The sequence below is a fragment of the Chiloscyllium plagiosum genome, chromosome 6 (assembly GCF_004010195.1).
Source record: "Chiloscyllium plagiosum isolate BGI_BamShark_2017 chromosome 6, ASM401019v2, whole genome shotgun sequence".
Taxonomy (NCBI): domain Eukaryota; kingdom Metazoa; phylum Chordata; class Chondrichthyes; order Orectolobiformes; family Hemiscylliidae; genus Chiloscyllium; species Chiloscyllium plagiosum.
In genome coordinates, this window is record NC_057715.1 from 12,369,129 (window position 1) to 12,394,787 (window position 25,659).

Below are 25,659 nucleotides of genomic sequence, written 5' to 3' on the forward strand. Positions count from 1 at the left end.
TGTCCTAGAGTGGATGTGTTGTCCCAGTCGAGTGGTGTCCTTCCTCATCTGTATGTAAAGATGCTAGTGAGAGTGGGTCATGTCTTTTTGTGGCTATTTGATGTTCAAGTATCCTAGTTTTCTGCCTCTTTGTCCAATGTCATGTTTGTTACAGTTCTTGCAAGGTATTTTGTAAATGACATTAGTTTTGCTTGTTGTCTTTATAGGGTCTTTCAAGTTCATTAGCTGCTGTTTTAGCATGTTACCCAGCATGGTGATGAAACGTCTGAAAATGAACCTTCCAGCTCAGCGAGCAAACTTACATCCAGAACCTCAACCTGAGCTACAAATCTTATCAAAATTCGCTACTCCTCTTTAAGCTACAATATTGTCACATCCTTAAACAGAGATCACCGATTCATCCAAGTCGGTATGAATATTTAAAGTCAGAGATTTGTCTGGAGAATGGATACTGGTAAACAATATATTCCTGAATTCAGTAGATTAACTATACAGAAACAAAGAGTGGTGGGGGGGTTGGGGGGGAGGAGAGATGCTGTGTAAGATTGTTGCCATGAAAAGTTTGTAAAGACTGTATGTTTTTATTTTTCTGTATTTTTTCATTGTGGACTGAAAGAGGAAATACATAAAGCTAGAATGGTAGAAGGGATTGCTGCACTTCTTAAAAGTAATTTACTGACACTGAGTACAAGTTACTTGTAGAAGCAGTGGACTGACTTACTGCAGATAGGCTGGAACCACAGTGTGTATACAAAGGGAGATTTTGCAAAGAACAAGTAGCTGATTGGTGACCAGTCTTCAGTGATAAAGGTCTTCGACCTGCCAACAACTAAGTGATAGCCACCAAGTAGGCAAGCAGCTGTGGATATACAGATAAATAAAAGTCAGAAGCTTTCAGACGTGCAGAAAAGGCAGGTGGTCTCCCTCTCTCCTTCTTTGCAGCAAAACAATACCTGAAGACTCAAGAAAGCCAGAAACTAAAACATAAATAGCTGTAAAAGCTCAGCAGGTCTGGCAGGATCAGTGCAGAGAGAGCAGAGTTAACATTTCAGGTCCAGTAACCCTTCTTCCTTCGTGAAGAAAATCCTGTAAAACAAAAGGAAAATATCTGAATACTGGAAATAAAAACAGAATAAAAACATCATGAGGACAGAATGTGCTGGAGAAATTCAGCCGGTCTGAAAGTAACCTATCCAACAGGATAAATAAGATAAAATATTTACCAATGGCAGAAAAGTTAAAAACTAGAGGAACCAGTATTAAAGTGTTTAGTAAAAGAACCATAGATGGCACATGGAAGAAAAAGATGTAGCGAGTTATTATCATAAAATTATACAGTATAGTAGAGAACCTTCAACTCATCGAGACTTTCCCACCATGCTATAGTTTGAATGAATTGCCTGAGATGGTGGTAGAAACAGATTCAAGTATTAGGTTTGAAAAGAATTTGAATATTTGCTTGAAATTTGAAAGAAGTTTTCATCATTAACGATAGAGCGGCAGGATGAAAGCAATTGGGTAGCTGTTTCAAATGAGCCACAAGATGGCAGGATGAGCTCACAAGCCTCATTCTGTGCTGAGTTACTCATATCTTCTGGGGTGTTCAGTTAACTCTATACATTGGATAATTAGTTTGTGATGCATAGTGATGCCAAGTGTAGTTTCAATTCCTGTATTGGATGAAGTTACTTTAATGGACTCTCCTTTTCTCCTTGCCTGAGATGTGGTGACCCTTAGAAATCTCCTGAGGTTAAAGGAAGCCAGTCATCTGTCTCTGATGGAGGAGAAAGTGAGGACTGCAAATGCTGGCGATCAGAGTCAAAACGTGTGGTGCTGGAAAAGCACAGCCAGTCAGGCAGCATCAGAAGAGCAGGAGAGTTGACGTTTTGAACATAAGCTCTTCATGAGGAATTGGGGGGAGGCAAGGGGGCTCAGAGAGAAATGGGAGGTTGTGGGGCTGTGTGAATATGATAGGTGGATGAAGATGAGGGGTGATGGTGAAAGGTCGGCATGGAGGGAGGAATGGATACGTGGGAAGGCAGATGGACAGGTAGTTCAGTTCAACAGGATGGTGCCAAGTTGGAGGATTGGATCTGGAATAGGGTGGGAGATGGGGAGATGAGGAAATTGGTGAAATCGACATTGATTTCATGTGGTTGGAGGCTCCCAAGGCGGAAGATGAGGTGTTCTTTCTCCAGTCGTCGGGTGGCTAGGACTTGGTGTTGGAGGAGGTCCAGGGCTTGCATGTTCTTGGAGTGGGATGGGGAGTTGAAGTGATCGGCCACAGGGCAATGGAGTTATTTACTGCATGTATCCCAGAGATGTTCTCTGAAACGTTCCACAAGTAGATGTCCTTTCTCCACAATAGAGAGGAGACCACATCGAAAGCAATGGACACAGTAGATGAGGTGTTTGGAGGTGCAGGAAAATCTCTGCTGGATATGGAAGGATCCCTTGGGACCTTGGATGAAGGTGAGGCGTAGGTTTTACAACTCTTGGTGACTAGAGAAGGTGACGGGAGTGAATTTTGAGTTGTGGGGGGTGTCGATGTAACGAGAGAGTCACGGAGGGAATGGTCTCTGCGGGAATGCTGAAATAGGTGTGGAGGGAAATATATTTCTGGTGGTGGGGTCTGATTGTAGTGGGTGGAAATGGCAGAGGATGATGCGTTGTATCCAGAAGTTGGTTGGGTAGAAGGTGAGGAACAGGAGCAGGGGAGTTCTGTTGCTGTTGCAGTTAACGGTGGAGTTCAAGGGCGGAGGAGCAGGAAGTAGAGGGGAGCCAATAGACCAACAATGAGTTTTGCTTTTTTTAAATTTACACTTGGTTCAGTACAGTTACAAAAACAAAATGCAGAGAGGCACAGACATCAGGAGAAACACCCAACTCGTTTCTCTGCAGAAATGAATAACCAATGTGAAACACAAGAAATTCATTCTTGTTATACAACACATTCTTTCATTGGGAGTCTGAGTCTGGATTGGAATCAGGATCATTTGTCATTTAATCTCAGCGCGGAGAAAGACTGTGTCTGATGCTGAGTTTTAGGAGCCGGGCGGTTCTTGTTCTTACTCTGCTACTGCAGGGAATCAGGGGCTTCAGCTTTGTAGGGGGGGGAGCACCGTGGGACCAGGGCCAGAATGAGTGCACCCTGGGATAGACAAAGCAAGAATTTCTTTTATTTAATGTGAACCCTTTCTTTACTGACAATTAACAGTGCTTTTTTTTAAAAAAGAAGGTGCTGTTTGGTTTATGAACAGATAAGGGCAAGAAAATAGATGACAATTAACGTTTAATTTAAAGAGGGAAAAAACCAAACCAATTGAGAACTGATTTGTGATTTAAGAATCCGGAAAAAGAAATGAAGGAAACTTACCTGGAAATTAAATCTTCCCCTTACATTTTTCAGAGAAATAGCAAAGCTATTGTAATCAAAAACTCAAAAGTTCCAATTTGTTTTTAACAAAGGCAACAGAGGTTTGAATGATTGCTTTATTTCATGTAGACAAACAGGAGGCTGAAATAACACAGCAAGCCAGGGAGTATCAGGAAGTAGAGAAGTCAACGTTTCAGGAATAGTCCTTCTTCAGGATTGGATATGGGCTTGGGAGGATATGGGGGTAGGAGGAGCTACAGATAAAGGGGAGGGTTGGGCAGGGAGAGTAGCGGAGGTGAGGTAGTGATAAATGGACACAGGTAGTGGGTACGACCTTGTAGCTCGATGGGAAGGATTAATCTAGTTAGTAGCTGGAAGGAATGGTCAGTAAGTGGAATGGAAGGAAAGAGACGGGGCTGGAAATGGATCCAGGGGATGGGTGGGAAGGTAATTTAAAATTGAAGAACTTGATGTTGAGTCCTCCAGGCTGTAGGCTGCCCAGGTGGAAGATGAGGTATTGTTCCTCCAACTTGCGGTCTAATTCACTGCGACAATGGAGGAGGCCAAGGATGGACGAGTCGGAAGGAGAGTGGAAGTGGGAGAGGTTGGTGGGGAGTGTGGTGTGAACCAAGGAGTGGTGAAGGGAATGGTCCTTGAGGAAGGCAGAGAGGGATGGGGAGAGGAAGGTGTTCTGGGTAATGGGTTTAATTGGAATTGGTGGAAGTGTTTCAGGATTGTACGTTGGATGCAGAGGCTGGTGGGGAGAAAGGTGAGGACACGGCATGGTGGCACAGTGGTTAGCACTGCTGCCTCACAGCGCCAGAGACCCGGGTTCAATTCCCGACTCAGGCAACTGACTGTGGAGTTTGCACGTTCTCCCCATGTCTGCATGGGTTTCCTCCGGGTGCTCCGGTTTCCTCCCACAGTCCAAAGATGTGCAGGTCAGGTGAATTGGCCATGCTAAATTGCCCGCAGTGTTAGGTAAGGGGTAAATGTAGGGGTATGGGTGGGTTGCGCTTCGGCGGGGCGGTGTGGACTTGTTGGGCCGAAGGGCCTGTTTCCACACTGTAAGTAATCTAATCTAATGTATGAAGGAATAATAAGAAAAGCATGTTTTTAAAAAAAGTGGGCGGCACAGTAGCACAGTGGTTAGCACTGCTGCCTCACAGCGCCTGAGACCTGGGTTAAATTCCCGCCTCAGGCAACTAACTGTGTGGAGTTTGCACGTTCTCCCCGTGTCTGCGTGGGTTTCCTCTGGGTGCTCCGGTTTCCTCCCACAGTCCAAAAGATGTGCAGGTCAGGTGAATTGGCCATGCTAAATTGCCCGTAGTGTTAGGTAAGGGGTAAATGTAGGGGCATGGGTCGGTGTGGACTTGTTGGGCCTGTTTCCACGCTGTAATGTAATCTAATCTACAACGGGAATCCTATCTTTACTATGTTTAGGCAGTCGAGCAAAGTTTGGAGGAAGTGCAGTGGAGGGCTGTCTGGATGACAAAGGGGGAGAAAAATGTGATTGGAAACAGAAGGACATCTGGAATGCTTGGGAATAGAACATCTCATCAGAGCAGATGCAATGGAGACGGAGGAATTAGGAAAATAGGATGGAGTCTTTGCAGGATACAGGGTGGGGGGAGGAGGAGTAGTCCAGGTTGATATGGGAGACCGGTTTATGCCAAATGCCGGTCCGTAAACTGTCGCCAGAGATAGAAATGGACAGGTCAAGAAAGGGAAGAGAGGTGTCCGAGATCGACGAAATGAATTTGAGGGTGGGTTGGAATTGCTAACAAAGTTGATGAATTGCTTCATTTTTTTTTCTTTCTTCAGATGAATTGCTTCATTTCTGCTGATTGCCTGTTCATAATGAATTGAGGGGAAGTCTAATACGTGCAATACTTTGCACCAGTTTAACACATTTTTTTTTAAATAGACATTGTGCAGAACTAACTCACTAACGTCTTCATGCTCCAGAAGGAATTAAATTTAACAAAAGTTTGGAGGCAATATGTTCCTGTTAATTTGAAGTGCAAGGCTGGTAGGGGTAGGGAATCTTGGATGTAGAGAGAAATTGAGGCTCTGGTGAAGAAAAAGAAGGCATTTGTCAGGTGGAGAGATCTGGGAATGAGTGAATCCCTGGAGGAGTGTAAGGGCAGTAAGAGTATTCTTAAGAGGGAAACCAGGAGGGCAAAAGGGAACATGAGATAGCATTGGCAAATATAGTTAAGGAGAATCCATAGAGTTTTAATAAATACATTAAGGCAAAAGCTTAACTAGGGAGAGAATAATGCCCCTTAAAGATCAGCAAAGTTATCTATGTGGGGAACCACAGGAAATGGGTGAGGTATTAAATGAGTATTTCATGTCAATATTTACTTAGAGAAAATTGAAGCTTGAGAATTTGAGGAAGTAAATAGTGATATCTTGAAAAGTGTCCATTAAACAGAGGAGGAGGTGCTGGAGGTCTTAAAATGCATAAAAGTAGATAAGGGCGATAGGAGTATATTTACGAGGGAAATCAGTGGGGCAAAAAGGAAACATGGGATAGCTTTGGCAAATAGTTTATTTCTGCAGAAAATCTAGTTTGGCATTTCTCCTGATATCTGTGTCTGTGCATTTTGTTTTTTTGGGTTAATGGGTGTATAGTGGATCACTCTCGTGATGCATGGTTGCCTCACAGCACCAGGACCTGGGTTCAATTCCACCTTTGGACAATTGTCTGTATGGAGGGCGCACGTTCTCGCCGTGTCTGTGCAGGTTTTGTTTAAGTGCTCCAGTTTCCTCCCATAGTCCAAAAGGCATGCAGGTTAGGTGGATTAGCCATATTAAATTGCCCATAATGTGCAGGTTTGGCACATTAGCAATGGAAAATGCAGGGTTATGGGGATAGGGTCTGGGGAGGGTACTCTTTAGCAGGTTGGTGTAGACTTAATGAGCCAATTGATTTGCTTCCACACTGTAGGGATTCAGTGAGTAAACTAGCTGGTTTATTGGTTAGCATTAAACTGTGCTGTTCTAAGAAGTTGTCCTATATACACTTTGCCCATCGTCTGTCTGATTTTATGCAGTCTAGATTAAAAGTAAAAGTAAAATACTGCAGATGCTGGACATCTGAAACAAAAGCAGGACATGTTGAAGAACCCCAGGTCTGGAAGCATCTGTGGGGTGAGAAACAGCCAATGTTTGGACGTTAGTAAGATTCTTCTTCAGCACGCAGGGCTTGAGATTTTGACCTTTCTTATTTGCACCTGTTAAGTTTTTTTACTCTGTCCTTCAGTGTCCCTAACTCTCTACCCAAATGATTCTGCATCTTGACTTTCTAAACTAAGGTCCCAAAACTAAATAATGTTATGCTTAATAAACAGAGCTACACCACCATGTTTTCCAAGCTTTCCTTCCTTCCAAAATAGCAAATAACATTGACAATCTAGGGGCCAGTCTTGTCATCTTGCATCCAACTATTCTCTGAAATAGCTACAAGACCACACACATTATTTTCGGTTTGTCCTACCAATACATTCAATTTCTGATGGAATTCTACATCTTTTCCAAGCCACAGGCTTTACTTCTGTATTTTCATTTCAATATTTGTAAATCTGTGACCCTAACCACTGGCGTGCTCTTAAATTTGCACAACCTGACACATTCTGCGTTATCAATATCAACATTATATATTGTTCTGTTGTGTTTTACTTTCTATTTTATCCAATCACCCCTCAATTGATTCCTTTCTCTCTTGGTTAGCTTAGTTTGCGAGATGGCTGAATGGTCTATGCTCAGCAAAGAGTTCTGTTTTATCCCTTACATTCCCGTATCAATGGTTTTCAGAAGAGGCACAATGTTCAACCCTTCCTTCATCTCTCCACCCCAGAGCCTCCCAGCCTCATTTCTGATGTAGGGCCTTTTGCCCAAAACATCGATTTTCCTGCTCCTCCGATGCTGCCTGACCTGCCGTGCTTTTCTAGCACTACACTCTCCACTCTTCTTTCATCATTGTCACGTCTCTTTCATTGGGCAGGTCATCATCAAGTTCCACAGACATTTTATACACATTTCAAAGATTGTTCTGAAACCCCTGGACCATTCCCTCTGGCCTCTGATCCCACTCTTGATCTTTTCATCAAGGTTGTAAGCATCCACCATTTCTCTGCATTCCCTTTCCCACTAACTTATCTTCCATAGTTACACCTGCACTCACTTACCTTGGGTGTTACCCTGACTTTGCTGTCAAAACTACCTACAAGGGTGGTCCTCTGTGGAATTTGGACTTCTATCTTGAAAAGGGTGAGCATAAACTCTCAAAACCTTTTTTCCAATTTCCCCTGGACTATGGTCCCACCACTGAGCCCCTAGTCATTCTTTACAAGACTGTCACAGACCTTATTTTCTCTGGAGGTCTTTCCTCCACAACTTCCCACCTCTATCTAGTTCCCCAAACACTGCTGCCCCAGTAGATCCATTGTTTTTATTAGATCAGAGGATTTGTGCACCACTGGCTCAGCCAGCACGTGTTAACCATCCCACCGAGCTCCAAGTATCAACACATTGCTGTGGGTTGGGAGTCACCTGTAGACTAAGTCAGGTAAGGATGGGCAGACTTCCTTTCGTAATGGACTTCAGTAAAACATTTTTTTTAATATACCACAATGGTTACACAGTTGCCCTTAGACTCGTTTGTTATTCTGTATTTTTAAATTCAAACTTCACCATCTGCCATGACGGAGTTCAAACCTACATCCTCAAAATTTTACCTGTGGCTCCGGATCACTAGTCCATTAGCACTCTAACTATGCCATCATCTCCTCCCTCAGTATGTTCATGCCTCAGTGAACGTATTTCCTAATACCTTGACTAACTTTTCTCCCTCTTTTTCAGCCTCTTCCAGGATACATCTGTTATTCTTCTTGACACCCCATGGTATTCCAATAGTTTCTGGTTTCCTGGCTCTAACTACCTCTTCTTCACTGTGTGTACCCAGTCCTTTTCCACCCCCATACATTATCAGGTTGATCTGAGCGCCTTCTTCAAGTGGAAGGCTAAACAATCCAGATCCAGCAGCACTCTCTTCCCATCCCAGCTGAAAATGATCGCTCATTCAACACTTCCTCCTTTGACTTCCCTCATTTCCCACAGTGGCTTTAGTTTTGGGATTTGTGGAGCAGTCCTTGTTCTTGAACTCCTCCACAACCTTTTCCAGAAATGGTGGCCCTCCCTCAGTTAACCAGCAATTAGACCGGCTGTGGATCTCTAATGTTTTCTGTTAAGCTTAAGTGACTCTGTATTTTCTAAATTTCTCTTATTTGAATGGACTCTGGGGGAGATGCAGGGAGGTTGCATTAATTTCCTGAGTATTTTCCACATCAGCTATGCTGGAGATTCTGCATAACCCTGATACACACCTCCACTCTTTGCTGCTTCAATGACTGTCTGATCATCAGAATATCTGGGTCATTGTTTCTGAATGTTATCTCGCACTGAAGTTAAACTGACTGGTCTCTGCAGCTGCTGGGCTTACCCTTACATTTATTTTTAAATGTTGCAGTTTCCCAAACTTCTCGCACCACTGAGTCAAAAGAAGGTTAAATAATTATGGCCATGCACCTTCAATTTCCATTCACACTTCCTTCAGTTTGCTTGGATGCATGGTGTCTGGTCCCAGTATCTTATCAATCTGAATTACAATCTGCCTTATCAATTTGGACCTTTGAGACTGAATTAGCTCCAGCCACATGACCTGTTTCCTTGGCAAAGACAAGGAAAGTATTAATTTAATTCCTCAGCCATGTCTCTGTCTCCACGTATAAATCACCTTTGTGGTGTCAATTGTCCTTACCTTTTCTTTTTAACACCTTTTTTGTCCCGTAGAAGACTTTGAGATCCCTTATAAGCAAACAGCCAGTGTTTTACATAATCTCCCTCTCGACTTATTTGCTTTTTCACCTCCCTTCTGAACCTTCTATATTCATCCTGGTTCTCTTTTGTGTTCCATATCTGACAATTGTCTTAAGCATACTTTCATCTTTATCTTCGTGTCTGTCAATTTTCATCCAGCATGCTCTGGATTTGTTTGCACCAGCTTTGCATTTTGAGGGTGTGCAGCTCAATTGTGCTGGAACCATCTCCTCTGAAGGTAGCCTATTCTGCAGCTACTTTTCATGCCTGTCTATTTGGCTAAACTTTGTTCTTGCCACTTTTAAGTCAACACTCCCTGAATTGATCCTTATTCTGCATAGTCTTTTCCACAGTTATTCTAACCCTTATGATACAATCATTCCAGTTCTCCAAAATGTTACACCGACTGTCACCTGATCTACCCGTTCCAAGAGCCAAGGGCAGTCTTTCCTAGTCCCTGAAATATGAGGCAGTGCTGAGTCTGCTGTAAAAATACGGTGAGTTCAGAAAAGTTAGACTCTCAGAGCTAAGTAAAGAAGTCCAATTCTGCAGCCGAGGTTTAATTACCAAGACAAGAAACTTGTTTGCGAGTAGCAAGAGGCCTATTTGCATGCATTAGCAGGATACTACCCTTACCCTGTACTCCATTTACCTCCCACAAAGCCAGCACTCAGTCTTGCATGCAACATCTTCCCTCAATCATTCTCACCCACCGCAGTCTCCCAGATGACTCATCCTGCATGCCCTCTGTGATGCCATCTCACTCAGGACATCTCACCAACACTCACAGCTGTTCTAGTGAGTTTCATTTCATTGAACCCCCCACTGTCTCATTCCAGAACAAAATGTCCCAGAACAGGGGGCCAAAATGAGTGGTGAGGTGTCTGACGCCAATTTCCTCACTATGCGGCTCATGGGGTGCACATGCATACACAAATACTTTACTAAAGGGGCTTGGCAGTGCTGCTGGACATGGCACCAGTCCCACAACTCTCACAAAGGAGGCTCCACTTCACAGTCACCATTGCTGTCTCAGAGGTCATGACCCAATGACTCATGCAGTCACCATTGAGGGACCCTAACTTAAAGTATACTGCAAATAATCATCTCAATGTATATCAGGTGAATGTAGAAAAAGTTGCAAATTTCATGTATAAGATTCACTAATGACCAGAGGGAATTACACTTCTCTGGCCTACATATGACTCCAGACCCATGGTTGGCGAACATCTCCACTTTTGACCTTATGATGGAGGGAAGATAATTGCTGAAGCAGTGAAACATGGTTGGGCTTAAAGCACCATCCTGAGGAACCACTGCAGAAGTGTCCTGAAGCTGTGGTGACTATGGTGGGATTTGAACCCAGGTCAGCAGAACATTACCTGGGTCCCTGGATAAACAGTCTGGTGATAATACTGGGCTATCACCATCTCCAATATCTACCAAAAGACAGGCATCCTTGTCACCTGTGTCATTTTAAATGCCTGCAGTGCTCCCAGACAAGGGCTATCATTCCAGAGTTTCCCTGTGTGCCTCATATGCAGCAGACATTTATGTCAGCCAGATCTCCTTGATTGAACCAGATTGACAGCTCCATTCAAGGAACTTATGTTATGATGTCCAACTGACCGACTTCATCACAATCACCACACTCTCCATCCCAGAAATCTTCATTGAGCTGATCTGAATGCAAGCCTTCCCTTCTTCAGCAGGCATATTGAAACTGCACTTTGGTTGTGGTGTCACCATGCTTGTACAGTTCCATCAGCATTTATAGAATCATACGACATTGCTGGGCAAAAACCAGTTATTTAGAGAGTGGCTCGCACACAGCGGTCAATTTAGAAAGTAACACGCACGCAAGCCTTGAGTATTGACACATTTATTTGTGACATCTTGGGGTGAAACAAGGAGACCAGCTTGATGGGATGGTCCAAGTCACTCCAGTGGGTTACAGAGATTCGTGAGACTTTGTAGGTTACAATTAGCTGACTGTTAATTACAGACTAATGAGCAGGCATAGGGCAACTTGCCCAGCATTAGCTTCAGTCATGTAGCGTCTGGACAGAATCGGTTAGAAGATGATAAGCAGGTGTTAGTATACAATAGGTTCTTGCAAACAGAAGAGCAGCTTCATGCAAAGATAAAGAACTCGTTTATCAAGTATCTGCACAGCTGCAAGGCCAACCGTTTCTCAGGCAGACATGGGTAAACAAGCTTTCTACAGGGCAGGCACGGAATGTGAGGCAAAATTGTTACATACAATGTGTGGAAACCAAAGGGTTTCCACAAACATGGAAACAGACTGTTTGGTCCAACTTGTCCATGCTTACCAAATTTCTCAAACTAAACGAATCCTATTTGCCTGCATTTGGCCCATAACCCTTTAAACCTTTTCTATTCATGTACCTGTCTAAAAAGTCTTTTGAATGTTGTAACTGTACCTGCATCTACCACTTCGTCTGGCAGTTTATTCCACACATAAACCATCCTCTGTGTAGAACATTTGCCCCCCACGTTCCTTTTAAATTTTTCTCCTTTCACTTTAAAATTTTTCCCCTCTAGAATCATGGAATCCCTATGGTGTGGAAACAGGCCATTCGGCCCATGCTGACCCTCCAATGATCTCCCCACCCAATCCCTATAACCCTGCATTTCCCATGGCTAATCTACCTAGCCTGCACATCTCTGGACACTTTGGCTAATTTAGCATGGACAATCGAATTAACTTGCTCATCTTTGGTATGTGGGAGGAAACGCCCACAGACACTGGGAGAATGTGCAAACTCCACACAGTCATCCGAGGAAGAAATCAAACTGAGATACCTGGCACTGTGAGACAGCAGTGCTAAGCACTGAGCCACGGTGCCATCCTCTAATGTTGAATCTCCCTGCCCTCGGGAACAGACCATTGCTATTCACTTTATCTGTGTTCGGTATAATGTTATATATCTCTATAACCTCAATCTCCTGTGCTCTAGTTAAAACAATCTCAACCTCTCCTGCCACTCCTCATAACTCAAACTCTCCTGTCCTGATAACGTGCTTGGCAAAGCTGCTCCTTTAACAAGGCTATGGCCTCACCAACATTCTGTACAACCGCAACATGAAGTCTCAACTCCCATAACTCAATAGTCTGAGCAATGAAGGCAAGCAACCTACTTTACCACTCTGTGTACACTTTTGAATAATGTGTACAGTGTTATGGACCAGGCCAGACCACTCAAAACATTTCAAGAAGGTATCCCAGACCATAACTTTGCTAGTTGTTTTAAGCAGATGTAAAGTGGATATTCCAGGAGAGAATCAGCTGCTCAAACCACTTAGTTTTAAACAAAACAGAATTTATTTACAAGATTACTGAATGAAATACAAACAACAGAAAACAACATACCCAATAATTTAACCTCTCTGAAAACCTAACAGATCAGCCCAACTGAATGCTGTTCCAAATACTTGCATCAATCCCATGAAAACACCTTGGCAGAAAAGGTAAATTCAAACCCAAGTTCTTACAGGATAGAAATCAGAGAGAGAGTACCAGCCTGGACTTGCTTCTGTGTGTCCAGCAGCTTCTTTTACACACAACTGGTTAAAAAAAACCAAACCAGAGAATAGCTGAGCTGGGAGAACTGGCCACACCCCTTTCATTGTCCAAGTTTTTTAATTAAACTTGAAAGCCTCTGCATGAGGCAGTATCTGTTAGCTATTATCAAACAGGCCCTAAACACTGTACACCCCAGACTTTTCGGTATCTGTGTCATTTACAACCTCAAAAAAAACCAAGAACTGCATAATCTTATTAAAGGAGCAGCTTCATCATGACCTTGTTATAGAAGTGGTATTATTAAATTGGAAAGGGTGCAGAAAAGATTTACAACAATGTTATCAGGACTGGAGCATTTGAGTTATATGGGGAGGCTGGATAGTTTGGGATGTTTTTAACTGGAGCATAGGTGATTGATGGGTGACCTTATAAAGATTTATAAAATCATGTGGGACACAGAGAAGATGAATAGCAATGGTCTTTTCCCAAGGGTAGGGGAATTCAAAACTAGAGGATGGCACTATGGTCAGCTCTCAGAAGGTTGTTAGTGTTTAGAAATCTCTTCCCTCACGAGTAGTGAAGACTGGATTATCAAATATTTTCAAGGCTTTTTGACCAATAAGAAGATAATGGGTATGGAGAGTTTACAGGAAAGTAGAGTATAAGTCTTAATGGGATCAATTATTATCTTAACAAATGGATGGGCAGGTTCAATAGGCTGAATGACTGACTCCTGTTCCTAATTTTTGTGTTTTTGTGCTAAGTTTCTGTTTTTATTTTGGATTTACAGTATTTTCGTGTCATATCATGAACACCAGCTAATGTAGTGCTTATTGAATGTAGGTTCTTGTGAGCAAAATAATTGACACGTTTGCTTTCTTCTGATTGCAGCAAAGTTGTTGGTTTTGCAACTTCTTTTATATTAATTTTATGTTAGTTGTCCTGAAGTGTTAAATTGACAGGGTCTTCTTATCCTATAAAAGTCTCTCCTAAAGTAAAATTAGTGCATTGAACTGTACGTTTGAACCATGAAGTGAAATTCCTACATGACGTTATCACTATTTCATAGATGTCTGTTATCTAAAATGCACAGACATGCCTTCATTGACTTATTCGCTTTCCCTTAGCCATTTGGTGGGCTCACAGCCAGAATTCATATGGTTCTTCCTTAATGAAAAGGCACCTTGCAGATATTTTTATAATTTTGGCCTTACAAAGTAAAATTCATTCAGCCTTTATGTTTGGATTAATTAATAGCAAAGTATTATGCTTTTAGCTAATTTATAGCACGCATTCCTCCCACATTTAATTTGAATATATTAAGCTGTTGACTTATCAAACTTACACATCCTGTGCACAAAGCTGTCGTTATCTTCTATATGACCTTATCAGACTATGGATTCCGTTACATGCAAAAACGTGCAACATGCTTAGAGAACGGAAAAATATCTACACTTGGAAATGAATACTGGTCAATATTCGATCTCTGTATTAAAGTGTACAAGATGAGCCCGATCAGTGTAACTCATTCATCACTTGTGCTGGTTCCTTCTAGATTGTATCTTGGGGATTTATTTTCCTGTGTTTAGATCGCATAGTTCCACTTGTACTAACCATATTGTCTGTTTTATCGGTTGCCTCAAATAATAAGGTTAATATCTCAGTGCAGCAATTTAGCAAGTTTTACAAGAAAGTTACCAAACAGTGTCATCTGAAACCACATGATGGACATACACTCCCTACAGTCTCCTGAGCCACATGCGTAACATTGTGTTGTCCTGTCCAGATTCCCCTTATTCTGTATCGATGTCAATCTATTTGGGATTCCTCATCTGCTGTCCAAAAGCCCCATGAAGTTCCTCAAAATCTTCTGAATTTCAATAAGATCACCTTATTTTTTGTTAATTCACAGGATGTGGGAGTTGCTGGCTAGGCCAGCATTTGTTGCCCACCTCTAACTGTGGGTCTGGAGTCACATGTAGTCCAGACTAGCTAAAGATGACAGATCTGTTTCCTGATTAGAGAACCAGATGGGTTTTTCCCTACAATTAATAATGGATTCATGGCCATCATTATGTTGTTAATTCCAGATTTTCATTAGATTCAAATTCCACCATCTGTCATACTGCAGTATTCAAACCCAAGCCCAGACTGCATTATCTCGGTCTCTGTTTCAACAGTCTAGTGAGAATACCATTAGGCTCTAGCCTTCCCATCCCATAACTCAGACTAGTGAATCTCTTTTGAACTGCCTGCAATGCCAGGATATTCTTTCATAAATACAGTGACTGAAACAGTACACAGTACTCCAACGTGGGCTCGCCATCACTCTACAGTTGTAACAAGACCTCCTTATTTTCAAACTCGTTCCATTTAGCATATTAATTACTTGCTTTACCTGCATGCTAACATTTTGAGATTCGTGCACAAGAACACTATGCTGCAATTTTTGATGTCCTTCGCCATTGAAATAGGGTCAGTCTTTTGATTATTCCTACCAAAGTGCATGACCTCACATTTTCTGAGCTTAAACTCGATCTGGTTCATTTTTTGCCAAATTCACTGAAGTCCTGCCTGATGTCTTGAAATTCATACCAGTAGATCAGATGATTTGGATTTGGTTGGAGATATATACCATAGGTTCTGAAGAAGGGTTACACCCCGAAACGCTGACTTCTCCACCTCCTGTACAGACCTACACGCCAGTTTTTTTTATTTTGTATAATAATTAATTCTTTTTACATTTCTGGTCTGTCATTAACTTTGGTTGATTTTCTCTGAGAGCAGTAAATTAAACTCTTCTCGGTTTACTGGTAGGTGTTTGCCACCAGCATAATATGTCTTCCCATTGTCTTCGGATTCCCATAATTATATTTTAGACTTAGAAAAGTCAAAGCTCTTTGTTTTTAAGACAACTTGCTATGCTGTTTGGTAAGAATGCTTTAGACATTTTCCAGGTCAACTTGTTCAGAGATGTTATGACACACTGCTGACGAAAGATTAGTGAGGCTGGTCTCCTGTTACATGTCACACTGTCAATAAAATGTAAAATCCCCTATCAGTGTTAAATTAAGCGTCTCAAATTTTATCAGCTTATTAAATTTTGTTGCCCTCTTCAACTGAATCCCCCAAGGCACTGATGCAGGCGTACAGGGTAGTACTTTTTCCCTTTTACAGTTTAGGATCCTGTCACTTCCTGGGCTGTAGTTATCTGTGAAATACAGCTTGTGCTCAGCTTAGAATCATTCAATGATACAGTGTTAAAGAGGTCCTTTCACCCATCGCATCTGTACCACCGAAAATATATTGCTATGTACGCCAGTCCCAATTTCCCACAATGCGCTGAGAGTTTTGAATATTACAACACTTCAATGTTTATCCAAACAATTTTTAATAGTTGTGAGGTTTCCCATCTCAACTGCCCTCCCAGAGATTGCATTCCAGACCCCCACCATTATCTGGATAAAAAGATATTTCCTCAAATTCCCTCTAAACCTCATTTTGCCTTGTTTTTGACATGACAACTTAGGGGAACAGCTACTTTGTGTTCACCTTATCCATGCCCCTCATTACCTTGTATATCCTTATCAGGAGCCCTTCAAACGTCTCTGCTCCAAAGAAAACAATTCAATTTTATCCATCACTCTTGGTAGCTGAAATGTTCCATCTCAGGGAACTTCCGGATGAATTTCCTCTGCACCTCCTTCCTCAAGTGTAACCACATCCTCAAACTTAACTTCAAAAATTGACTGGTCTTGTACTGCATGCTAATTTATATCAGATATTTAAAGGTGTAATAATGTGTTTCTTCTTCTAAAAGTTAATAGATTTTTTTGTTCAGTTAGTGGTAACTCTTGATGTAAAACTGTAGTCAGGTCTGTCAAATTGTCTTTTCAAGCAAAGTTCCATCTTATAGGGTTAATTTTATTTTGTTTACCATTGTAATTCACCCTCTTACTCGAGTTTAGTTGTATGGTTCTGGTCTTACGCTGTGTACTCAATAACACTGGGCTAGACTGTGCTATAGATGGAAATGTGTTGCTGGAAAAGCGCAGCAGGTCAGGCAGCATCCAGGGAACAGGAGAATCGAGGTTTCGGGCACTAGCCCTTCTTCAGGAATGAGGTAAGTTGGTCCAGCAGGCTAAGATAAAAGATAGGGAGGAGGGACTTGGGGGAGGGGCATCGGAAATGTGATAGGTGGAAAGAGGTCAAGGTGAGGGTGATAGGTCAGACTGGGGTGGGGGCGGAGAGGTCGGGAAGAAGATTGCAGGTTAGGAAGGCAGTGCTGAATTCGATGGATTTGACTGAGACAGGCTGGGGGGAGGGGAAATGAGGAAACTGGTGAATTCCGAGTTCATCCCTTGTGGTTGGAGGGTTCCTAGCCGGAAGATGAGGCGTTCTTCCTCCAACCGTCTTTTCGCTGTGGTCTGACGATGGAGGAGTCCAAAGACCTGCATATCCTTGGTGGAGTGGGAGGGGGAATTGAAATGTTGAGCTACAGGGTGGTTGGGTTGGTTGGTCCGGGTGTCCCAGAGGTGTTCTCTGAAACTGTGCTATAATCAGGTTTCTTAATAAGACTAGCCAATATATGTATACTTACAAAACTGGCAAGGGCACTTGTAATGCAGTGGTAATGGTCTTGCCTCTGGGCCAGAACACTCAGTATCAAGTCCCACTTGCTCTAGAAGTGAATAGTAACATCTCTGACTAAATTGATTAAATACATTCAGAAGACAGGTAATTGGTTTTCCCATGTCATAAGTGTCCATCCTTGATTGGTCGAAGCACTGAATGAGACCTTTTCATGACCTCAATAGTTCGCCAAACCACTTATTTCAAACTCCTGTTTATAAAGGGAAGTATATCATGCATCACAGCCACTTCAGAATGTTACAATTGTACCTTCAACCAGAAACAAAAATACCCTTTGCATTATCTTATTATTCAGGATTTCTTAAAGGTAAATAATTTCAATTATTTCAAAACATTTACCAAACAGTAGGATAAAGACACTGACAGAGCACAGCTGTGTCAAATGTTGCAAGACAGACAGGGCTTGATTGACGGAGAAAGTGAGGTCTGCAGATGCTGGAGATCAGAGCTGAAAATGTGTTGCTGGAAAAGCGCAGCAGGTCAGGCAGCATCCAGGGAACAGGAGAATCGACGTTTCGGGCATAAGCCCTTCTTCAGGACTTGATTGACACCTGGTTTTAGTAAATGAGAGCTGGGTGCAGCAGATTATCATGTATTATGATATAATCACTGGTCAACATGCCAGCATTTGGTTTGCACACACACACACACTCATTTGAAGCTTTTAGTTAATAGGACTCAGAATACTAAAAATTAATTTAAAATCAGAAGTGGCTTGATCTAAATCTTCCATAAGTAAATGATAAACATTACTTTTTGTAATAGTGACCAAGAGATGAATCTTACATTTTTTTGGTGAAGTGTCATGGGGAGAATAGGGATTTCTCTTGTCATGTCTTATCAAACTTGCCTCATTAATGACTCACCCCCACCCAATGGTGTCCCTAATGTTCAATTCTACCATCCAATCAATAACTATTCCTGGATAAACACACCAGTCAGCAAATATCTGCCAAAAAGCATGTTTGAAGGGCTGCTATGCACCTGCAGCATTATCATTTGATATTGTCATTCACTGCAATGTTATGGCATAATAGCCACAAACTGTCCTACAAAGGCACATAGCTGGTATGGTTGACACTCTCTCACACATACAACCCATTCTCTCACCCTAACCACTGCTTGACATTCACGCCACAATGGTTATCTGCCCTTAGTGATATCTAACCACCCTCTCAAAGTCATAGAGTCAGACAGTCATAGTTCAGTACAGCATGGAAACAGATTCTTCTGTCCAACTTGTCCATGCTGACCAGGTATCCCAACCTAATCTAGTCGTACCTGCCAGTACCCAGCCCATTGCCCTTTAAACCCTTCCTATTCATATATCCATCCAAATACCTTTTAAATGTTGCAATTGTACTGGCCTCCACCACTTCCTCTGGCAGCTAATTCCATACAGGCACCACCCTCTGTGTGAAAACGTTGCCCCTTAGGTCTCTTTTATATCTTTCACCTCTCATCCTAAACCTATGCCCTCTAGTTCTGGACTCTCCCATCCCAGGGAAAATACTTTGTCTATTTATCCTATCCATGCCCCTCATGATTTTATAAACATCTATAAGGTCACCCCACAACTTACTCAACCTCTCCCAATGGCTCAAAACCTCCAACCCTGGCAATATCCTTATAAATCTTTTCTATATCCTTTCAAGTTTCACAACATCTTTCCGATAGGAAGGAGACCAGAATTGCACGCAATATTCCAAAAGTGGCCAAACCAATGCCCTGTACATCAGCAATATGACCTCCCAACTCCTGTACTCAATACTCTGACCAATAAAGGAAAGCATAACAAATGCCTTCTTCACTATCCTATCTACCTGCGACTCCATTTTCAAACAGCTATGAACCTGTACCCCAAAGTCTCTTTGTTCAACAACATTCCCTAGGACCTTTCCAGTAAGTGTATAAGTCCTGCTAAGAGTTGCTTTCCCAAAATGCAGCACCTCGCATTTATCTAAATTAAACTCCATCTGCCACTCCTCAGCCCATTGGCCCATCTGATCAAGGTCCCATTGTAATCCAAGGTAACTTTCTTCACTGTCCACTGCACCTCCAATTTTGGTGTCATCTGCAAACTTGTGAATTATACCTCTTATGCTCACATCCAAACATTTATATAAATGATGGAAAGTAGTGGACCCAGCACCAATCATTGTGGCACTCCACTGGTCACAAGCCTCAAGTCTGAGAAACAACCCTCCACCAACACCCTCTGTCTTCTACCTTTGAACCAGTTTTGTATCCAAATGGTTAGTTCTCCCTGTATTCCATGAGATCTATGCTTGCTAACCAATCTCCCATGGGGAACCTTGTCAAACGCCTTATAGATCACGTCTACTACTCTGCCCCCATCAATCCTCTTGGTTACTTCTTCAAAAAACTCAATCAAGTTTGTGAGACATGATTTCCCACACACAAAGTCATGTTTACTATCCGAATGAGTTCTTGCCTTTCCAAATATATGTTCATACTGTCCCCCATGATTCCCTCCAACAACATGCCCACCACTGACGTCAGGTTCACCGGTCTATAGTTCCCTGGCTTGTCCTTACCACCTTTCTTAAATACTGGCACCCACATTCCCTAATCCTGTCTCCAATGCCCACTCCAGGCCCATCTTGTCATTCTGAAATAGGGGAATGTCAAATATAGACACCAATGGGCAAATGCAAACATTGAAGTTTTATTTGTAGTCAGCATAAACAGAATGAACAGAGGCTGTAGTTCACCCTCATATTGCAAACCAAATGCTGGCATGTTGACCAGTGATTATATCATAATACATGATAATCTGCTGCACCCAGTTCTCATTTACTAGAACCAGGTGTCAATCAAGCCCTTATGGTTAAGTTGGACAGAGAAATCTATTTGTATATGAGCCACCTCAATGACTGTAACTCGACAGAGCAATTGTTAATGTCTAATATTTCTCCCGTGATTCTATGCAGTTATGAATGTTCTCTATAAACTCACTGATAACATCCGATGCACGCGCAGTTTGGTTTCTATGAAGGGCATGCGCAGTGTCACATTAACGAAGACACGGCGAGACTTGGAGCAGCTTTCTCCGGGTGCGGCTACGATCGGCTTCAGAGAGCGGCGTGTGGGAGACTCACTGGGAGAAAGGAGCGGAGAGAATTCACAAGACGTGGATACAGGTGAAAAAACCCGAAAAAGACTCTCCAGGCCCTGATAAGGAGATGGTGGTCTCTGTCGGGAAAGCGGCACAGGGTGACGGCCGCCATTTGTTTGAGGGAAGAGGGAGTGCGGGCCTCAGAGCCGCCATCTTGAGAAGGTCAATGCGCAGGAGGGCGGGGCTATCGGGGTCGAGGACAATTGGAGGAAACTCCCACCTTCGATTACTTCACTAAAGACATGAATGCACCCGGTGGATTTTCTTAACATCAGAAATTGTTTAATACTCACTTACAGGTTTTAAATTACATCTTTTGTGAAGCATTTAATTCACATTCAATCATTTGCAATGGTGGGATTCGAACCTCTGTCCAGAGAACATTTGTTGAGTTTCTGGATAAATTGTCTCACATAATGCCACTAGGCCATCACTTCGTCTGCTCACAGGTTGCGTGTCCCAGTGCAACATGAATCAAAACCCTTTCTTCCTGCACAATTGTTTGATCTTGCACTCTGGTGATATCACTTAGTATCTCTCCATGTAGTATCCCTCACTGTGTGGGTCTAATTGTTGCCTCTGTCAGTGTCAAACCAAATGCTGGCATGTTGACCAGTGATTATATCATAATACATGATAATCTGCTGCACCCAGTTCTCATTTACTAGAACCAGGTGTCAATCAAGCCCTGTCTGTCTTGCAGCATTTGACACAGCTGTGCTCTGTCAGTGTCTTTATCCTACTGTTTGGTAAATGTTCTCATTCCAGAGTTATGGGGGATTATGACTTGCTCACAAACATATTAACTGAGAATCTGTGAAATCTTCCTGCTTTACTGTCCACCACGAGCAATCCACATGTTGAGAATTCTCAATTGAAAGTCTGAATGGGTACCTGATGACTTCAGATTTCTGCTGGCTCTGAAGAGCTCCCAAGCTGGACACTAGGTGACTCCCTGGGCACCAGCCAAACAGATCCACAGACATTGACATCTGACCTTGCAGTCTCTAAGAGCCTTCATGACACATCACTGATTCACTTACAGATGCTTCTGCATTTCAATGCTGTTTCATGGGCTGCACCAGTAACTATCACTGTAATGCAGCAGCGAGGACACTGTGTACTCAGAGACACAACCCAGCTTGTGGACCGTGAGGCTACATCTCTGGGATCTTCACTTGCCGTCATAGCATTTACACACTCTCACCATCCCTGTATTGCCTTACCCTGTTTTTTTGCAATTGGCCCCTCAGCCAAAGAAATCAGACTCCTAGAACTGCAGTCTTGACTTGAGTTCTAGCTTTGATACAAATGCAGGAAGTATGTCATAATTGACAGCAGTCTTCCATTAATTAAAGGAGATAACCTTCAGTCAGAGAGGCCTGGCACAGTCAGTTAATGGCAGCCTCTTATTGCAATCTAATAGCTTGGACATGGTCAGAGTCAGGATCCTCTCCTCATGATGACTGAGAATCCAAATACTGGGTGGCTCACCACCTACCTTGACTCTTTCAGCTCTATTGTGGGCTTTTGCCACATGGATTATGACAGCTACAGGTATTCTGGGACATAAAGGTGGGTAGCACATCTGTTACTGTTGGTGCAACTTGGTAGCGGCTCCAAGCAAATGGGCAGCTAGCAAAGAGGGCATGCAGCGGCTCCAAGCAAATGGGCAGCTAGCAAAGAGGGCATGCAGAGTTAGTAATGTCAGTGGTTGGTGTGAGTCACAGAAAAAGGAGGAAAATGTTACAGGAAACAGTAAGGGTGGTAGAGCATGAGTCTGGGAGGAGTTATAGAGTTATACAACACAGAAACCGACCCTTTGGTTAACTTTGGACCAGGTTTCCTAAACTGAACTATTCCCATTTGCCTGTGTTTGGCCCATTTCTTTTGAAATATTTCCTATTCATGTACCTATTCAAATGTCTTTTAAATGTGTAATTGTACTCGTCTTTACCATTTCCTCTGGCAATTCGTTCCAGATGTGCACCACACAGTGTGTGAAAAAGTTGCCCCTCAGTTCCCTTAAAAATCTTTCTCCTCTCACCTCAAACCTATGCCTGCTCGTTATGGATTCCCTTATCCTGTGGAAAATACCTTGGCAATTCACCTTATCTATGCCTCTCATTTTATAAACCTCTATAAGATCAGCCCCCAGCTTCCTACACTCCAGAGAAGAAAGTCCCAGTCTATCCAGCCTCTCCTTAGAACTCAATAATTAGATATTGGTGGGAATGTGGTGGCTCTTACACTGACAGAGTAGAGAAGGGGCCATTGACGTACCTACTACATCATTGTGCGTTCCTCCAGATGGCTAAGACTGCACTGACTTGGCAACCTCAGTGCAGGCTGCCGTAGTTTGGGGTTACTACATCCTCTGTTAGTCTTAGGGGAAAATGTTGTCCCGCCTCTGCAGAAACAGGCCACTAGGACTAACAGGTCCCTATCCAGGAAGCAAGGTATCCATTTTCCTACTTTTCACGCCCAGGACAAATGTCAGGAGCAATGCATGGAAGCTGCGAACTAACAGAGCCGTGCTGGGTGCATAATGACCTTTTTGAGAGGTTGGTGCCAAGGATTCTGGTGATTTCCAGGATATCATTGGCAGGGGTTAGTTGTTCCAGGTATTGTAAGTGGCAGAATGGAGTTAGAATCACACAACAGCAGCACGGAGGCAAGTAGTGAACCGAGCTGAAAAGTGTGGTGCTGGAAAAGCAGGAATCTTCCTGATGAAGAACCCTTGCTCAAAACATCGTCTCTCCTGCTCCTCGGATGCTGTCTAATGGGTCATGGTTTTTGCAGCGCTACACTTTTCGACTCTGATCTCCAGCATCTGCAGTCCTCACTTTCTCTGAGTTAATAATCTGAGTTTGGTGCTGTGAGAAAACTTGCCAGGCCTCCATGAAACTGACAATTAGAAAAAAAACACTGTAAAATTTAGAGTTATCTGAGTTTTTGAAAGGTCAAGAAGGAAGAAATGTCAGATGGGGTAACTTTATTAGCAGCCATGAGGAAGAATTGATGGAGTGTATTCAGCACAGTTTCGTAAACCAATACATTGTGGATCCAATCAGATTATTTCAATGAGGCAATGTGTAATGAGGCAGGTTTAGTAAATGATCTCAGACTAAAAGATCCCCAGGAAACAGTGAACATAACATGCTAGAACTTAGCATTCACTTTGAGGGTGGAAAACTGGCTAGGAAACAACTGTGTTAAATTTAACTAAGGGTCATTACAAAGAAATGAGGCATAAGTGGTTGAAGTGAACCAGAAAAGGAGTTTAGCAGAAAAGGTGGTTGAGGAACAATGCCAGATGTTTAAGCAAGAGTTCATGACTCAGAATAATATATCTTAATGAGGAAGAAGGATTTCAGGAAGGAAAAAACTGACAATGGTGAACCAAGGAAGCTAATTTTATACTAAATTGACAAAAAATATACAATTGGCAAAGATTAGCTTCCCTACATTGTGGAAACAGGCCCTTCAGCCCTCCAAAGAGTAATCCACCCAATCTCATTTTTCCCTCTGACTACGGCAATTTAGCATTACCAATTCACCTGTCCTGTGGGAGGAAACCCACACAGACACAGGGACAATGTGCAAACTCTATACAGACACAGGGACAATGTGCAAACTCTATACAAACACAGGAGAATGCGCAAACTCTACACAGGCAGTCACCCGAGGCTGGAATTAAACCTGGGACCCTGGTGCTGGGAGGCAGCAGTGCTAACCACTGAGCCACCATGCCGATTAGTGGTAAGTGAAAAGACTGTAACCATGTTTTTAATATCAACAAAATGAAGAAGAAAATAAATTCTATGAGTAAACTAGCAGCAATACGAAGAGACTAGCACATGAGGGTGCAGCCTCCGAGTGAAGGGATAAACCTTTAGAACTGAGATGACAACGAGTTTCTTCAGTTAGAAGATGGTTAATCTGTAGGACTCATTGCCGCAAAAGATTGTGGAGGCCAAGTCATTGAGTGTATTTAAGACAGAGACAGAATGGTTCCTGATTAGAAAAGGGATCAAGATTACAGGGAGAAGATAGAAGAATGAGGTTCAGAAAGACATTTGTCATTATCACATGATGAAGCATTCGATGGGTTGAGTGGACTATTCTCTTGTAAATCATTGCAGGCATCAGGAGAAAGACTACAGAAAAGCAACATTCTGACCAGCATAACAATCATGAGATCTGGCAGCATTTGTGGAGAGAAATCAGAGGAAGGGTCACTCAACTCAAAACATTAATTCTGATTTCTCTCACAACACAGGCTTATAGTCCAACAGGTTTATTTGAGAACACAAGCTTTCAGAGACTATTCATTTCTTCTTCAAATGCTAGCACGATTAGACTAAGCAGTACTAAATAGGAATTACTATTTAGTTCAATTAACTATTTAGTTCAATTAATTAGGCTATAGGTACAAGAAAACAGTAGAACGAGGCCCAACCCTAGACTTGTGCTGCCCACTTTGCCCAGGAGTTTATGGAGAAAGTGAGGACTGCAGATGCTGGAGATCAGAGCTGAAAATGTGTTGCTGGAAAAGCGCAGCAGGTCAGGCAGCATCCAGGGAACAAGAGAATCGATGTTTCGGGCATAAGCCCTTCTTCAGGAATGAGGAAAGTTTGTCCAGCAGGCTAAGATAAAAGGTAGAGAGGAGGGACTTGGGAGAGGGGCGTCGGAAATGTGATAGGTGGAAAGAGGTCAAGGTGAGGGTGATAGGTCAGACTGGGGTGGGAACCCTCCAACCACAAGGGATGAACTCAGATTTCACCAGTTTCCTCATTTCCCCTCCCCCCAGCCTGTCTCAGTCAAATCCATCAAATTCAGCACCGCCTTCCTAACCTGCAATCTTCTTCCCGACCTCCCCGCCCCCACCCCAGTCTGACCTATCACCCTCACCTTGACCTCTTTCCACCTATCACATTTCCGACGCCCCTCCCCCAAGTCCCACCTCCCTACCTTTTATCTTAGCCTGCTGGACAAACCTTCCTCATTCCTGAAGAAGGGCTTATGCCCGAAACGTCGATTCTCCTGTTCCCTGGA

General features: G+C 42.8%; 1 protein-coding gene across 1 annotated transcript in view; it reads left to right on the plus strand.

The window, feature by feature from the left end:
* Positions 1–429: 429 nt before the first annotated feature.
* LOC122550461 (nectin-3-like) overlaps positions 430–25,659 on the plus strand; it is a 110,790-nt gene continuing 85,560 nt past the window's right edge. Inside the window, exon 1 of the mRNA XM_043691210.1 lies at positions 430–454. Coding sequence (XP_043547145.1) covers positions 445–454 — 10 coding nt within the window. The 5' untranslated portion in view covers positions 430–444. The remainder of the gene's footprint in view (positions 455–25,659) is intronic.